Source organism: Haliotis cracherodii, unplaced genomic scaffold (genome assembly GCF_022045235.1).
Source record: "Haliotis cracherodii isolate W230 unplaced genomic scaffold, xgHalCrac1.p SCAF_23, whole genome shotgun sequence".
Lineage (NCBI taxonomy): Eukaryota > Metazoa > Mollusca > Gastropoda > Lepetellida > Haliotidae > Haliotis > Haliotis cracherodii.
The window spans coordinates 2,248,048-2,266,409 of record NW_027266279.1 but is presented as its reverse complement, the minus strand read 5'-3'; the positions used below and the strand labels follow the sequence as shown (position 1 = coordinate 2,266,409).

At 41.2% G+C, this 18,362-nt stretch overlaps 1 protein-coding gene across 1 annotated transcript; it reads left to right on the top strand.

Annotated features, from left to right (window-relative positions):
* Positions 1-304: 304 nt before the first annotated feature.
* LOC139471783 (large subunit GTPase 1 homolog) lies at positions 305-17,878 on the top strand. The gene is made up of 14 exons (XM_071254276.1): positions 305-509; positions 1,758-1,884; positions 4,045-4,162; positions 4,664-4,750; positions 6,089-6,175; positions 7,988-8,131; positions 8,912-9,344; positions 9,696-9,797; positions 10,603-10,746; positions 11,228-11,354; positions 12,778-12,857; positions 13,878-14,006; positions 15,642-15,689; positions 16,578-17,878. The coding sequence occupies exons 1-14, from the start codon at positions 414-416 to the stop codon at positions 16,782-16,784; spliced, it is 1,929 nt and encodes a 642-aa protein (XP_071110377.1). The 5' UTR covers positions 305-413; the 3' UTR covers positions 16,785-17,878.
* Positions 17,879-18,362: the final 484 nt, after the last annotated feature.

The following is an 18,362-nucleotide window of genomic DNA, read 5'->3' as shown; positions in this document are numbered from 1 at the left end:
TCATGTTCAGCCAGAGACCATATATTCTATTATATGGTCTCTGGTTCAGCTAAAGTTTGTTTAATTTTCTTGACTACTGACAACAGATTTACGATGTTTATAACTGGTAACCTTTTCAATTTTTAAAGGCTTTGAAATTACACAGGATGTGTGGTAAGAAACAAAAAGAAAGCACCCGATAAGTTTGTGCCGCAAGCGAAGTGACTATTTTCAGTGGCTGACGTTAACAACACTGATTAGAGTTGTGTCCCTTGATAAATATTATCCAATCAGACATAGATTTTTCCTTCGCTGCCCACGTGCACATGTGTGCTTCCTGAAGTTCCTATCTGTTGTGAAATATATGCTTTAAATAACGTTAGCAGTTTAAAGAAGTGACATAAGTGCCTCACAGTAAGTGACAGACGGTGACGATGGGTAAGAAGAAGAAGCAGGGCAATGCTATAGGTAGAGGCATAATCAAGGACAGATTCGGGCCAGGGAAGAGGACTGTTGGGGACAACAGTTTTGTAAGTTTATTTATTTGATAAACCCGACTCCATCAAATGAAATATGAATTTTATAAATGAAATTATTGGTTTGTCACTGTGGTGCTTCATACCGACGCACAGCAATATAGTCCAGGTAGTCGGGTCTGGACCCAACAAACCTTTGATTGATAAAATGAGCAACGTCAGTCATGTAGTTTATCACACCTCCATTTATGAAGGGGCCCCTTGAAGATCAGGGGTAGAATAGGACTTCAGCAACCCATGCTTGCCATAAAAGGCGACCATGCTTGTTTTAAGTGGGTGGTCAGGCTCGCTGACTTGATTGATGCATGTCATCGATCCCAATTGCGTGGATCAATGCTCATGATGTCAATCACTGGATTGTCTGGTCCATATTCGATTATTTACAGACGGCCGTCATATAGCTGGAGTATTGCTGAGTGCGGCGTGAAGCAACAAACAAACAAACAAACTTATGAAGGGGAGATGGAGATGGAGGGGTGGGGGTGGTCTTCCAGTTCAGTCAGTACACCTCCATATACCGGGGACATGGATGATCCAGTTGTCTCAGAACACAATTCACTGTGCAATTACCTCAGGTGTGCCAGAAACCTATAATTGTTGGTTAAAATCCCAGATTTCTAGGTTTCTAAGTTTGTCAGTGTCAAAGAGTACACCCATCACTTCATGCTTTCCTCCCACATTAAACTAATATCAAACCATGATATTATACTCACATACCCATTTTTCGAACAGTTCAAATGACTGTAGTTTCACAAAATATGAATGTTTGTCAAATTTTAGTGTTCACACTATTTGACGCATCCTTTATATCATGACACTGGCACCAAAATTCTGAATGACAACAGACTTTTTTGATAGGTGTACAGTATTTCACATGAACCCAATATTGACATGTTGAATGTGTCCTGTATCAAGTCGGCAGCTTTGATGACGTCACACCTCTAATAATAATGCGGCAATATTACAGTTGTTCACGTAATGAGCGACACAACTACAAGTGTATCTTAAATGTCCGAAAACCAATAACACAGGGATATATAGAATACATATCACGATCAACATAGATGGCTGTCCGAAAACAGAGTACTGGACAAAACTGGAAACTGCTCTTAACCATTCTGGCTTGGAGCCCTAATCATCACTGATAATGAAGAAAAAAGACTTTCCTTCTTAGTTTCTTTATTATTTCATGACAGTGGTATTGTTATCATGGTTATGATGATATATGTTTTTCCTTGACAGTTACACACAAGTGAACTGAATGATGGTTATGACTGGGGCAGGTTGAACCTGCAGTCAGTGACGGAACAGTCCCACCTGGATGAATTCCTCAGCACAGCACAGTTGGCGGGGACAGAGTTTACTGCAGGTAACATTCTATGTACAAACACTGTGTCAGAGTACCCGGTATTCCAGACTTGTTATGAGGGGCGGTCGGGTAGCCTGGTGGTTAAAGCGTGAAGTGAAGTGAAGACCCGTGTTCAATTCCCGACATGGGTACAATGTGTGAAGCCCATTTCTGGTGTCCACCACCATGATATTGCTGGAATATTGCTAAAAGCGGCGTAAAACCGTACTCACTCTACGCTTGTTGTAAGATCACCCTGTTCAGGATCGGGTGCTTACACAAAGTTACAATGTGGCTGCCACATAAATAATAAAATCTTTTCTGTGATATGGCAGGAATTTTTGCCAAAGTTCCTTCAGTGTAAGACAACATTCACCCAGTCACTGAGAAAGAAAGCACATCCACTTTATTTGGAATTGTGTGTTAAAGATGTTGTGGTGTTCAGATAGCACATTATGGATGACAGTATTGACACAGCACTCAACAACGTGCCTTTGTCTTTATTAAAGCCCTGGTATGTATTGTAAGCTGACACCTGCATCACTTTGGGATTTCCTCCCATATTAAGCTTACAGACGCCGTGATATAACTGGAATACTGTCAAAAGCAGTGTTAAACCCAACTCACTCACTCACTCACTGTAAGCTTTCAGCCAAGATGCAGGGATGTTATGTAACTGTAGCTTGGGTATTTCTGGGTGAGCCTCAGTGACCAGAGCTCCAGATTACTTTTGGAGCAATTGAGTTTTTACTCTAACGTTTCTATTTAAATTGGGTTATTACATTTTTCATTGGGAAACCAATATTTTTTCACTCATTTATTCATCACTGTTTTGGGTATTTTAAAAATTGAATAATGCTTTAGATGTACATAACCATGATAACAGTTCTAAATACAATGGCTTGACTTAGAAAGTAAATTAGCTCGTAATTGTGTTTCGGAAATTAACTCCTTTGTAGGCATGCTGAAAAAGCGTCATTTGGTATTTAGGGGTGCTTTATACATTTTTTTTCATTTAATGCATGCGTTTCTGTATGCTTGTTAATTGAAAGTAATTGGTTTTTGATTATTTTTTGGGGGTTGGGGGGGGGAGGTATTTTGCCCAAATGCGCTGCTTATCTAAAGCTCTGAGTGACACAAAGTGATTAGTACCCAGGTCGGTACTGGTACTGAATGGATGAACATTGTAAGTAGTGTTGATTTGTGGGCAATGTGTAGACCACAAACTGTATCCAGTAGGGTTTATGGTCAATTGTGAAATTCACTGAGTCTTGTTGGGACATGAGGCAATATTTTAGCAATAAGTGATAATTATTGTGAATAATGTACTCTTTGTCACATTGCCAGAAATAAATTGTTCTGTGATCTCTTTGTTGTGGAGGGGGCACAGTCGTCTAAGGCGCTGCTATTCGCTATGCAGAGTTGCGTCCCTTGGGCACCCCAGAAACCTATGATTGTGGGTTCGAATCCCAGTTCGCCCCGATTATGTTTCTAGGTTTGTCAGCACCATACCCGTGCTCGTGGGTTTCACTGAAGTGGTCAACGTCTCAGACCTGCATCACTTCGGGCTTTCCTCCAAAATTAAGCTGACACGCCCTAATATAACTGGAATACTGTTAAAAGCGGTGTTAAACCCAACTCAATCACTCACTCAGTCTTTGTTGTGGATGGAGTTCAATGGACCCACAAGTAATACTTGACTTACTGTACACAAAATGATCTGAGAGCTGCTACTATTATAACTGTTATACATTAACAGAGAGAGGAGAGGTGTCTTGCAAGGCTGGATTGATTATGAATCATTCTGCAATGCAGTGTGTGATTGTTTCCTGTTCCATTGTTGTTGTTGTTGTGTGGGGTGGGGTAGGGGTCACAGATTTAAGTGGGCATGGCAAAAGATATATTCGTTTCAAATAGTTTTTGGATTTTGTCAAGATAAATTTTCAACAGCTTTTAGAACTAGTATTTTAAACAATTTATTAATGTTGAGAGTGACAGTAGATGAATTGGCTATTTTTACATTTTACTTACAGTATTTCGGGTTGGCAGAATGAAAAACCCACTGCCTTTCATCCTTCACTAGGGTCACTTCACCTTTCTCTCTCTTAAAGCGTTCACTTATAGAACAGAAATAGTGTTATGAGCAGTGTTGAACTTTTTTCAAATGTATTCTGTATGCAGAAAAGCTGAACATTAAGTTTGTGGACCCCCAAAGAGCTGCAACTCTCTCGGAGGAGGAGAAAAAGAGGATCCGAGAAGCTCAAGATGAACATCGAAGTCTGCTGAGGATTCCGCGAAGGTGAGCAGTGTTGCGTGGCCATAACCATTCAAGTAAATCCCTTTCATTGTGAGTTCGTGCAAAAAATCAAGTCACCTACTTGCTCACTATGTTAGATCCTAACCATGTCATAGAAAATTAAATGATGTAAAGCACTGCAACTTGCTGTACAGAGTTGAGTCCTTTTGCAGCATGGGGATTCTCGGTTAGAATTGGTCCCCACCACACAATGCTGGTTGTGGGAGGCAGCTAAATGGATTGTTTCTTCATGATGCCCTTACAAGCCATTCATTAACTGAATTAATGTGAAAGTGATGTTAAAACCAACTCCCTTACTCAATTGTCTGTACTGAGAGTCAGAACCATAGGCTGTGGGTTTGTCCCTAAATAGAATGAATGTTGAAATTTTGATCATTTTATGATGTTATAATGAATATAATTAATGCTTATTTTTTGAGAATGTGTAAATATGTAATAAAACGTATCCAGGTAACTCTTTATTATTTTCTTCTCCTGTTCCAGGCCTAAGTGGGATGAGAGCACTACCGCTGAGCAGCTTGACCTACGAGAGAGAGATGCCTTTCTGGAATGGAGGAGAAATCTTGCTAGGTCAGCAAAACAAAGTATTAAGAAAAATGGTGTTGACATTTGTTGATTGCAACTCCCATACTTTACCATAGGGAATGGCTGGTCAGGCTTGCTTGAGGGATCCATGTCATCGTATCCCAATTGCCTAGATCGATGCTCGTGATGTTAATCACTGTGGTAACACTAGCTTGACAAGCTGTAGTGTAGTGTGATAACACTAGCTTGACAAGCTGTAGTGTAGTGTGATAACACTAGCTTGACAAGCTGTAGTGTAGTGTGATAACACTAGCTAGACAAGCTGTAGTGTAGTGTGATAACACTAGCTAGACAAGCTGTAGTGTAGTGTGATAACACTGGCTTGACTAGCTGTAGTGTAGTGTGATAACACTAGCTTGACAAGCTGTAGTGTAGTGTGATAACACTAGCTTGACAAGCTGTAGTCTAGTGTGATAACACTAGCTTGACTAGCTGTAGTGTAGTGTGATAACACTAGCTTGACAAGCTGTAGTGTAGTGTGATAACACTAGCTTGACTAGCTGTAGTGTAGTGTGATAACACTAGCTTGACTAGCTGTAGTGTAGTGTGATAACACTAGCTTGACTAGCTGTAGTGTAGTGTGATAACACTAGCTTGACAAGCTGTAGTCTAGTGTGATAACACTAGCTTGACAAGCTGTAGTGTAGTGTGATAACACTAGCTTGACTAGCTGTAGTGTAGTGTGATAACACTAGCTTGACAAGCTGTAGTCTAGTGTGATAACACTAGCTTGACTAGCTGTAGTGTAGTGTGATAACACTAGCTTGACTAGCTGTAGTGTAGTGTGATAACACTAGCTTGACAAGCTGTAGTGTAGTGTGATAACACTAGCTTGACAAGCTGTAGTGTAGTGTGATACATGCTCAGTGTTCCCGCTGGCTTTTGAAACTGTCAGTCCTGGTAGATTGGAAACTCTAAAAATTACCAGTCCCCCCAAATATTTGTCGGTCCCAACTTTCAACATAGAAAAAAATGAAAATTACCTGGTTTTAATTCTTTCAACATCATGTTCATTGTAATTATGTCATATCTGAAGTAACTTAGCCGGATCTACATGTCATTCACACAAAGTTCAGTCACAATATTCTCCTTCTTTTTTTTTAATATATCGAGACAGTCACTACAAATATATATTTAACCTCAGGGCAAAGGAAAATTTATTACCTTGCACTAGAAATAGACGAGGGGAAACCCTGATGGTAACAGACAAGATACTTTATTTGCCGGTCCACAGGGACTGGCAGTCACATTTAGTGTTCTGTTGTGTTGCTGAATTGCTGTTCAAAGCAGTGTTTAACTCTCTCGCTGTTCCTCTCCCTACAGTCTTCAAGATGTGGAGCACATAGTGATGACGCCGTATGAGAAGAACCTGGATTTCTGGCGACAGCTGTGGCGCGTTATAGAGAGGAGGTATGTCGTGCGTTATAGAGAAGAGGTACATGGTACAAACAAGAATGCTTAATTTTAATGATAATATGTTGAGATATAAACCTTGGCCTATATATTCAGGACTGGTAATTTATTAAAGGGGTGGGTGGGCCAGAGGGATTGGTCTTGGGACTATATCATATTTGGCTGACATCCACCCGAACATTTTGTGCTGCCACGTATTCTCACCCACCGGTCCCTTTCAGTCATTGTCCAGTCCCGAAATAATGTTAACATTTATAACTGGTAGAATATCAAAATCATGCCCTAACATGGTAGCATATGGGGATCACTGGTTGAATATCAGCTCCAGGTAGAATACCAAGCACTGGTAGAATATCATTCCCCCCCATAGTAGCTGATGGATCACTGGTAGATTATCATGATTATCAAGCACTATCATGGTAGTGTATGGATCACTGGTAGATTATCATGATTATCAAGCACTATCATGGTAGTGTATGGATCACTGGTAGATTATCATGATTATCAAGCACTATCATGGTAGTGTATGGATCACTGGTAGAATATGATTATCAAGCACTATCATGGTAGTGTATGGATCACTGGGAGATTATCATGATTATCAAGACATATATTGGTAGTGTATGGATCACTGGTAGATTATCATGATTATCAAGCACTATCATGGTAGTGTATGGATCACTGGTAGAATATCATGATTATCAAGCACTTTCATGGTAGTGTATGGATCATTGGTAGAATATCATGATTATCAAGCACTATCATGGTAGTGTATGGATCACTGGTAGAATATCATGATTATCAAGCACTATCATGGTAGTGTATGGATCACTGGTAGAATATCATGATTATCAAGCACTATCATGGTAGTGTATGGATCACTGGTAGATCATGTAGATTATCGTGATTATCAAGCACTATCATGGTAGTGTAGGGATCACTGGTAGAATATCATGATTATAAAGCACTATCATGGTAGTGTATTGATCACTGGTAGATCATGTAGATTATCGTGATTATCAAGCACTATCATGGTAGTGTAGGGATCACTGGTATAATATCATGATTATCAAGCACTATCATGGTAGTGTATGGATCACTGGTAGATTACCATGCTTTCCAAGAAAAGACTGATGTTATGTAATTCTAGCTTGGCTATTTGTCTATTATAGCTCGAACAACACAAAGAGATAAGTTCTTAGGTTGAGGCTTCGAATGGATGTGGCTTGTCAGTGGTGTTTGAAAACTGTATGTGCCCAGTTGGCAGTGTGTGAACTTCAAACTTTGTTAGTCATTTGGATTTTGATGGATTAATGTGCAATGTGAAATATATTGGATCTTGTTTGTACATGGACAATATTTTGGCAAGAAGTAAGACTTTCAATTTTATTCACCAATGCTTATGATTATTGTAACTGATGGGATGTTTGTTCGACTGACCATGCTGACAGAAAGAAATTGTTCTTAAATTTTGTGATCTCTCTTTGTTATGGATGGAGACTGTGTAATGGATCCAGTCGTAAACCCTGTTAGCGAAGGTTTCAATGATGGTATGTGGATCGATGGTAGCATAGGGTTCAATGGTAGTATGTGGATAGATGGTAGCAAAGGGTTCAATGGTAGTATGTGGATCGATGGTAGCAAAGGGTTCAATGATAGTATGTGGATCGATGGTAGCAAATGGTTCAATGGTAGCATGTGGATCGATGGTAGCAAAGGGTACAATGATAGTATGTGGATCGATGGTAGTGTAGGGTTCAATGATAGTATGTGTATCAACTGATATGATGACATTGTCTTGGATTTCAGCGATGTTGTTGTCCAGATCGTAGATGCACGGAGCCCTCTGCTGTTCCGATGTGAGGACATTGAGAGCTATGTGAGGGAGGTGGACAGTACGAAGGTCAACCTGCTGCTTGTCAACAAGGCCGACTACCTGACTGAGGAACAGAGGTGAGAGGCAGTAGCAGAGACAATTCATACAAAGTGTTCCTCAGGGTTGCAGCTACAAATTGACAGTGATGATGGAGTTGGCGATGTTGTGGTTAAAACATTTGCTCATCATGCCTGGCTCCATACCCCACATGGGCACGATGTTTGAAGCTCAACTTGAGTGTCTTCCGCCATGATATTGCCAAAGTATTGCTAAATTCTATGAGAGTCCCTACTCACGCAGTAGAAATTGACTGCTCACTGTGTCTCTATCAATGTCGCAACTCATCTCTCCTGCAGACACAATTTAGCTTGCTTGTATTTTGTGATGGTAGACAGGTTCATTTTTTAAATTCTAAAGCTCATCACATGAGGGGAGGTCAGGGAGCCTCGTGGTTTAAGCGTTCGCTCGTCACGCCAAAAATCCGGGTTCAACTGCTAAAACATTGTTACAATGTGTGAAGCCGATTTCTGGTGTCCCCCGCCATGATATTGCTGGAATATTGCTAAAGGCGGCGTTAAATCAAACTCACTCACTCACTCATCTTAACATGTTCAGTTTCAAATTACATTTGCAGGTATCAATTCTATGTTGGAAACCTCTAATTTGAACATTTTGAAAACAGGGTACCACATGTGCCATGTTTAGTTTGTCGTTTTTCCCCTCCTCCATCCCGTCAATTTGCCCCTCAATCTCCAATATGAACCCTTTATTATTGATCTGACATTGTGTGGCATCAATGAATTTTTACAGCCTGTATGTCAAATGGTGATAAACTTTGAAGTGATCTTTCCTTTTAGGCAGCATTGGGTGGATTACTTCACGTCCCAGAATGTGCGAGTTGTGTTCTGGTCAGCCTTACAGGAAGCCAACAGACAGAAGGAAGAAGCCAAACAGGAGGAAGAGGATGATGTTGCTGTGGACACTGATAGTGCTGATCCTCAGGGCATGGAGTGTGAAAACACACAGTCTGAGAACAGTGAGCCTAGCTCTGAAACACAAAATAGGCTAAGTGACACCGCAAATGTAGATATGGACCAAACGGGTTCACTACGCCTTCACAGTGAGGCAGGCAGTGAGAAAGTGGACAGTGGTAAGGGAGATAACTCCTGTAGTGCGGACGTGTCCCGGTTTAATTCCGCCAGTATTGTGAGCGGCCCGGACTTGCTGGATATACTGAGGAACCTTCACACAGGAGACAAGTACAAGGCTGATGTCACGACTGTAGGCATGGTGAGAAACTCCCACACTCTCAGGGTAGATCTACACACCAAAAAATTTAAAAAATATAAATTAAAAAAAATGGTTTTATGACACAGTTGGCAATACTCCGCGATTAGCATTTATCTGTGATTTTTGCAGTAAATAATGGTGTGTTCTGCTGATTCATGTGGATTGAAGTTCCTGTGGTTTTGGGGGCGGTCGGGTAGCCTTGTGGTTAAAGCGTTAGACCGGGGTAAAGCCCATTTCTGGTGTCCCCGCCGTGATATTACTGGAATATTGCTAAAAGCGGCGTAAAACCTCACTCACTCACTCACTCCTGTTGATTTGATGTATCTTAATGGTTGTATTCCCTGTCAACAGATCGGCTACCCCAATGTTGGTAAGAGTTCTACAATCAACGCCATCCTGCAGATGAAGAAGGTGCCAGTATCCGCTACTCCCGGCCGGACCAAGCACTTCCAGGTCAGTCAAGTCAATGAAACTGGTGGACCTGTGAAGACACAGGATACACTTGGTCTTCAGCTGCCCATGCTTGTCGTAAGAGGTGACTTACGGGATTGGGTGGTCAGGCTCTCTGACCTGGTTGATCCCTGAAAATTTTTTTTACATGCACTTGGGTCATGTAGACATAGTTAATAGATTGCTTTTTATCCCCATGTTTTGAAAACGACAACTTGACTTAAAATGAGGGTAGTTCTCCTTTTTGGAGCAGAACTCCAAAACCGTTGAATATTTCTAGATGAAACTTGCTATACAGATCAGTCTAGTGGTGAACTTGTGCTTTTGATGATTTGGGATTTGAGAAATATTGAACAGCATTATTATTTTCTTCACTGAATGGAAGGTATGCAATGGCAGTGACCCAAAAGTGGGGTATAAGTAGCCAAGCTCCATTTCCTTATTGCGCCAGACGGGGGGACATGTCAACTCCTGATGACTCTTGTTTCAATAACAGGTTGCACTGGTGCATGTTTTATATGGCTAACAAGAGTCCTGGATCATGCTCGCTGGATTGTCTGGCTCAGACTTGTGTATTTACAGACTGCCATCATATAGCTGGAATATTGCTGATATTGGCAGAAACAACAAACCAACAGACAAAACCTTCGTTGGAAAGGTCTTCTGTACCGAGGGCAAGGACACATGCACTATTCGCATGGTTATAATAACAATCATTATCATAACCATGTTAAATTTAGATCCTTGCCAGAATGTCATCATACCTTAGCTGTGTCCACACTTATAACAAGGCTGTGTCCTGTTGTAGACGCTGTTTGTCGAGCCGACGTTGATGTTGTGTGACTGTCCAGGACTGGTTTTCCCGTCGTTTGTGTCCACCAAGGCTGACCTGGTCGTCAACGGAATTCTGCCCATAGATCAGATGCGTGACCACGTACCGCCAGTTTCTCTCATATCCTTCACAGACGGTGTATACTTATTGGGGAGATCTGAGATTAGTTTGATTTATCTCATTGAATTACATGTGTACTTATTAAGATACACACACAGAAACAGACACACGCTCAGAAATACACACACACACAGAAACAGACACAAACAGGAACAGACACACACAGAAATTACAGACACACACACAGAAACAGACACACACAGAGACAGACACATACAGAAACAGACACACACACACAGTAACAGACAGACACACAGACAGACACACACACACAGAAACAGACACACTCACACACACAGAGACAGACAGAAACATACACACACACAGAGAAACAGACACACACACACACACAGAAACAGACACACACAAGAACACACGCACACACAGGAACGCACACATCTTATTTGATCTGTAGAGCTGTTTTGATATGTAATCCGAGACAAGTGAGTGTTCTGCCATGTTGTTTCCTTAACGCTGCTACATCTGTGAACGCATCCCACGGAGGACACTGGAGACGATGTACAGCATCAACATTCCGCTGCCTGAGTCAGAAGATGTGGATGAAGACATCCAGCCTACAGCACATGAACTTCTCAATGCATATGGGTGTAAGTACACTCGTGTCACTCTCTTCAGCAACATTGACTGACAATAAATAATCTTTTTTCTGCCGACCCCATGGGGATTCCACGTTAGAATTGGTTCCCAACAACCTATGCTGGTGGTAACTGGTTGGAGTGGGCGGTCAGACTCAGTGACTTTGCTGCTTGCATTTCATTGTGTCGCGACCGCCTGGATTGTCTGATCCAGACTCCACAACGTACAGGTTGCCGTCATATAGCTGGAATAGTGCATGGTGCAGCATTAAACAAGAAACTTCAAGTGGCATTAGACGAAATACATGAAAAAAGTCTGAGAAAGACGTATTATTTTACTACTTTCAAAATTATGTTTACCTAACACTTGTTTTTAATCAAACAGTATTCTAAAAATATATGTACTTTTAGCAAATTGGGAAGGCTGATCTGTTTGGCACACACGCCACATTTAATTTTGGATCACGACCTGCTCTCAGGTTAATAGATTATCTTTGAAGTTTTGTTGGCCATGTTTGTGTCAGTGCTAATTTATATACACCATCTACTGCCGGTGGAACAAGAAACCGCACTGAAGATGGCAGTATGCGGTATTTCACTTGTTTGACTTTGCAATTGGGCAAAACTTGGTGCTTCATCTGCCGTGTCCTTCGTCTGGTTTTGCTTGTCATTACATCATGGTTGCTTCTGCTTTAACATGGCAGAACATAGGGACTACACTCAGGAACAGGGTTATGTTTGAGGTTTGAGAGGGGGAACGGGTGACCAAGTCGTCTTATGGACCTAGACCGCCTCCGTGGTCTAGTGGTAGAGCGGCCGCCCGGAGAGCGGAAGGTCCGGGGTTCGTCATACCAAAAGACGTTAAAAGATGGTACTTGTTGTTACCCTGTCTGGCGCTCGGCATTAAGGGGCTAAAACAAGGACTGGTCGGCTCGGAGTCAGTATACTGTGTCTGAGTGGGGTATTCATGTTACACGGCGGCATGGTATTTCAGAGAGCTAGCATTATAAATTGGCACCAGTCCGGACTAGTACAAGCAGCCACACAAACACACACAGGTACATGCACGTCGCTATATATATTGCAAGTGCAATAGTCTTGGACGCAACGTTAAACCACATTTCACCTCACCTCACCTCTTATGGACCTGCAATTTGCTGTGCAGAATTGCATCCTTTGAGTACACTAGAAACCTATGATTGTCGGTTTGAATCCTGTTTCATCCCGATGATGTTTCTCGGTTTCATGGGTTTCACTAAAGTTGTGAACATTGGAGCATGCATCACTTCAGGCTTTCCTCCCACATTAAGCTGACACGCTGTGATATAACTGGAGTACTGTGACAAGCAGTGTTAAACCAACACACTCATATAATTCATATGTAACTGTTGTTATAGAAAAGAAAATGTTTTGACATGTTGACTTGTATTTGCAGTGATGCGTGGCTACATGACCTCCAACGGCCTCCCTGACTGCCCCAGATCATCAAGATACATCCTGAAGGACTATGTCAATGTAGGTTCTGATTTCTGAAACATTGAAACGAGTATATGCCCCTAGTCAGCAGCAAATGTCATTAAAAAAATTAAGAATTAAAACATTCCCAATTTGTGCTTATGTAGTTATATTTAATATGACCACGAGGTCGGGTTGACTTGTATTCCACCGATAGCTGGGCAATAAAGAGGAAGAGGCCTTAGTGCTTACCTTATTGATTATCAATACACACTAGGCATCAATAGAAGCTGTTCAGACGCGTGAAAATCCAGGGTAGAATAGGTCTTCAGCAACCCATGCTTCCTGTAAAAAGCAGCTATGCTTGTCGTAAAAGGCGACTAACGGTATCGGATGGTCAGGCTCGCCTGCTTTGTTGAAGCATGGCATCGTGTCCCAATTGCGTGGATCGATGCTCAATCAAGTGTCAATCAAGTGTAAATCACTGGATTGTCAGTTCCAGACTCAATTATTTACAGACCGCCGTCATGTAGTTGGGACATTGCTGAGTGGGGTGTTAAACAACATACAAACAAAAAGAAACTGTTCATCTCCTTAAAACCTCAGAGAAGTATTTTATCTGAAAGTCAAATCTGAAACACCATTTATCAACAATTGTATGTTTCAAACACACTTTCCAGAAAACTTACATGTACTTCAAAAAGATTTTCTTAAGACCATTGTTAGGGCGGTCAGGTAGCCTAGTGGTTAAAGCGTTCGCTTGTCATGCCGAAGACCCGGGTTCGATTACCGACATGGGTACAATGTGTGAAGCCCATTTGTGGTGCCACGCCGTGATATTGCTGGAATATTGCTAAAAGCGGCATAAAACCATAACACTCACTCACTCACTTAAGAGCACTGTGACTTATCAGTGCCTTTGTAGTGTAGGTATTGCACAAGTTGTGGATTTTATGAGATATAAACACAGTGACAGGACAATGGGATGATGTTGCTGCAGGTTTATGAGTTTAGTAAGAACAGATGAGCCATCATGCGTGTTTAGCATGTTTAGTGTTTACCGATGTTGTGTTTCTGCAGGGGAGACTGCTGTACTGTCACCCCCCGCCCGGTCTGGATGCTGCACACTTCCAAGCCACACCCACCCTGGAGGAAGGCGGAGTCGCCCACCCTGGGGGGCAGGAGGGGGAGGAGGATCTCACGCTGAAGGTGACTGTCCACATGTGGCTCTTATCACCATACTGTCAGCCTGTCAAATTCACGCTTGTCTGCTAGCCTGAGACTACAAAATTTGGATGAGGACAAGTGTCAATGCAAAATTGTTATCCTCATTTGAGGGCTGTAATTGTAAACCAGTTATTTATGCTTCAATTATGGTACAAATTGGAACTGAGTTGAACTGACTACAATGCTCACGATGTCAATCACTGGATTGTCTGGTCCAGACTGGATTACTTACAGACCGCCATCATATAGCTGAAATATTGCTGTGTGCTGCGTTAAACTACGAACAAACTTCCAAAACAAAACTGTGGTGGTGAATGATAGAATATGCAGGATACCCAAGGCTACAGTGTGTAGTATATGCAGGGTGTAGTGAACCAATGATATTTTGTCATGGTTACTTTGATAGTTGGTTATCATGACAACGTCACCATGTGTGACAGTTTGGAGACATGGGTATGTTATAACATCTAGTTTACATGCACGCAGCAACATTGAAGAGTGGTCAAATTTTCAAACTTACCTTACTATGCATTTCATCTTCCTCCTTCAATCCTGATGTGGAAAGGATCCTAGATCAGACTACACGAGATTCTTGCATTGATTAGACCACTGACAATGATGGTAACCTTGGTTATGGCAGGGATATGTTTTGGATAGGTGTTTTTTTGGGTTTTTTTAAGTCTTCTGTGATCATTTTAAGACCAGGGTCGAAGGAGATGGATGAAATGCAGAGTGTGAAATTGGGCAGTCGGGTAGCCTAGTGGTTAAAGCGTCACTTGTCACGCCGGAGACCGGGGTTCGATTCCTGACATGGGTACAATGTGTGAAGCCCATTTCTGGTGTCCCCCAGTGTGATATTGCTGGAATATTGCAGAGTTGTGTCCCTTTGGCACGCCAGAAACCTATTAATGTGGGTTTGAATTCCGGTTCGCCTGGATTGTGTTTCTAGGTTTGTCAGCACCATACCCGTGCTCGTGTGTTTCACTGAAGTGGTAAACGTGTGAGGCCTGCATCACTTCAGGCTTTCCTCCCACATTAAACTGACATGCCATGATATAACTGGAATACTGTTAATAGCGGCATTACACCCAACTCACTCCCTCACTCACTCTGATACATATGAAAAATAACGACAATCTAACCTCGTGTCAAACTTGAATGTGTCAAATTCCCAGTTTTGTAGAAATCTCCTTGTCCCTGCCAATTCCTTCTATATTTATCTTCATTTTTGCTCAAATCTGTCAAAATCTTGATTGTTTCAAACTCAAAATTAATGATTAAGGTATCGAGCTGCAAGGTGATTACTGTACACACATCGGCAGCGCGGTACTGAAGTGTTGTCACGTGTCATTGTTGTAGAATAAAATGGTTATTGATGTTGAAATGTAGTGAGAAACCGAAGATGACCAGATTACATGTAATAATCTCTCATAGCGTGATGTTTGGTTTTCGGAAACTTTTGTTGGTTGTCTCGAACAGGTTTTTCCCGAAGTTCGACTGTATCTGTTAAGCTTAAGAATTGCTATGTAGATGATAAATGCATCGCTACATTAAAGTCATCCCTTTACATGCTTTAAACTGTACATGTGACCAGGGGATATGGTTCTTATTTTTCAGGCCAAAGCTCCACACACTACATCTCTAGATAAGGAGTTCTTTGCCAAGGTAGGGCATCATTAATATTCCACAAATATTTCATATTTCAAACATTTGTGAGTGAAAAAAGTAGAGAATGAAGACCTTTTACTTCACTCTGTCTGTGTACAGGCAAGATATATCAGAGGAAAATAACCCACTTTGATAGTTAAATGTAAAATTGTATGGTGTGACCAAAATGTTTGGTTGCTCAGGCTCTGTGATTTGGTTGGTTGCTTATCAGAAACCTATGATTGTGGGTTCGATTCCCAGTTCGCCCTGATTATGTTTCTAGGTTTGTCAGCACCATACCCATGCTCGTGTGTTTCACACAAGTGGTAAACGTCTGAGACCTACATCACTGCCACAAACCAGTTGATGTAAGAGCTGATCTCCATTTGTCTGAGTCGCAATTCGCTGTTCAGAAACCTATGATCATGGGTTTGAATCCTGGTTTGCCCTGATCATGTTTCTAGGTTTGTTAGCATCGGACTTTCCTCCCACATTGAGCTGACATATGACTGGAATACTGTTGAAAGCTGGGTCACACCCAACTCAAGCCTATCAAGACCTACAGAACAGAACAGAACAGAACAGAACAGGAGTTTATTGCACTCAGTGTGAGGATCCATCACATCGTGAGGAGGACAAATATTAGGCATCAGCTTTCACAGTTTTCATGTTATCAGTATATTTACAAAGTTCCTCTGGACAGAGATTTTGAACAATTCAATGAACTTTAGCATACTTGGTTGTTTCCCATACTTACATAGGATACACAATTTACCAGCAACCTTAAAATATTCATCACATAATTTACAAAGATGATGGATGGCTTGTGAGATCTAAATGGAGAGAGTAACCTCATAAGACAGAGACAGGATTGTTAATGCAAGCACCCATATCTCTTTCTTTCAGGCCAAAATGTCTGCCCACTCGAAAGGTACTCATGGAGTGTCCAAGTACATCCGCACCGAGGGACTCCAGCAGGTATCAGCAGAGTCATCACAAAGCTCCACCCCTTTCAGCAGCCAGACATCAATCAATACGAAACCATGGAAACGACACAATAACAAACACAAGAAAGAAAAACTGAGAAGAATACATTCGGATCACGACAAATGAAATTCTCTTACACAGATCGTAAACCCTGCTTCATGATGTCATGTCTTTCATTTTGAGCGTAACACTGTTGTACATTGCAGTAATGTAATGGAGTGGTTTTAAACAAGAATTTACCCTGACATGAAGATCTGTACTGTGCCATTGCTTCAAGGGGTAAAGGTGGCGGCCCTCTTTCAGGTGCCTAAACTCACTGTTTAGTTCTGAGATTTGCAGATGCCTGGGTTCGATTCCAGACATGGGTACAATATGTGAAACCAATTTCTGGTGTCTCCCGCCATGATATTGCTGGAATATTGCTAGAATATTGCTAAAAGCGTCGTAAAACCATACTAGCTCACTCACCTAAAGTACAAATTTCTGTTGTCTGGAAAGTTATGTATAGAAGATAAAAATGATGCACTTGTTTGTCTGGTGCGTATTGGATTACTGTGCTGTTATGGCTGGCATATCGCTGACTTCTGCATCGGACAACATTATCTCACTCATTTGTAAGTCAGCCCGAATTGTTTATGGCGTATTTCATACAGTCGACTCTGTGCAATCTGACACTGGTTGGGACAGGGGGGAAATAATACAATATTTGTACATGTACATTAATCCTGTGTTTATTGAAGGTTGTAGGGTACATGACCATAGATAAGCTGAATATTGAGGACCAGAAAAAGAGTTCTATCGAAAGGGGTTGGCTTATGTAAAGGTTGTGGAACAGGGAGGGACATATAATTTCGCCAAGATAATATTATTGAATGAAATTTTGATATTAATAAAATAGATTACAAACATGAGTCAAGATATACAATGAATGTAATTCAATATGGATTTGTTGATATTTCCAATGATGGATCATGCTAAGACGTAGGTTGGAGGTCCGGCTCATGTACCACACATTTTGATTCGGCATACTAAGTAAACATGGTCCCACAATTGAGTGTTTATTGGTGGTTGATTTGCTCATGGAACAACAAAGCATTTTTGTTATGACGGTAATACTGTGTGACCTGAGATTCAACTGAACTGGTAGTGCTTCATCACATCTTGTACATTGTTGCTTATGAAATTGTAATATATGAAACAAAATAAATAAAATATGTAATGAAGAGAAGCAAAATGATGCTTGCTGGTTTGATGCGTCCTTTCCTTGTGCAGCTCAATATGTGTTGTGACATCACAGGTGGTGGAGAGTTTCAACAAGAAAGCCATTCAGTGGAAGAAAATTTATTTCCGCTTATAACAATGAAATTGTGATAATAGGACACACATATTTTGAAATTATGCAAACACAACGAAGAGAAGATAATACATATGGGAGCGATTCATTTCACCCATTTCAAATGGAGTTCCATACAAGTTAATGCTGGTTTCAAAGACAAAAAATGCTGAATTTTCCAAAAATGTTTGTCTTACAAAAATCTGATGGTCCAGGTTCACACCAGAGGGTGCAGAAGACCTGATTCAGCACTTTGTATGCAATATACATGTTGTGATGAAAACTTATATTTTCTTTAAACAGTCACTCTGATGCAACAATACTTGTTTGGCAAAGAGAAAAAAATAATCAGTATTGATGCTCTTCGCTCA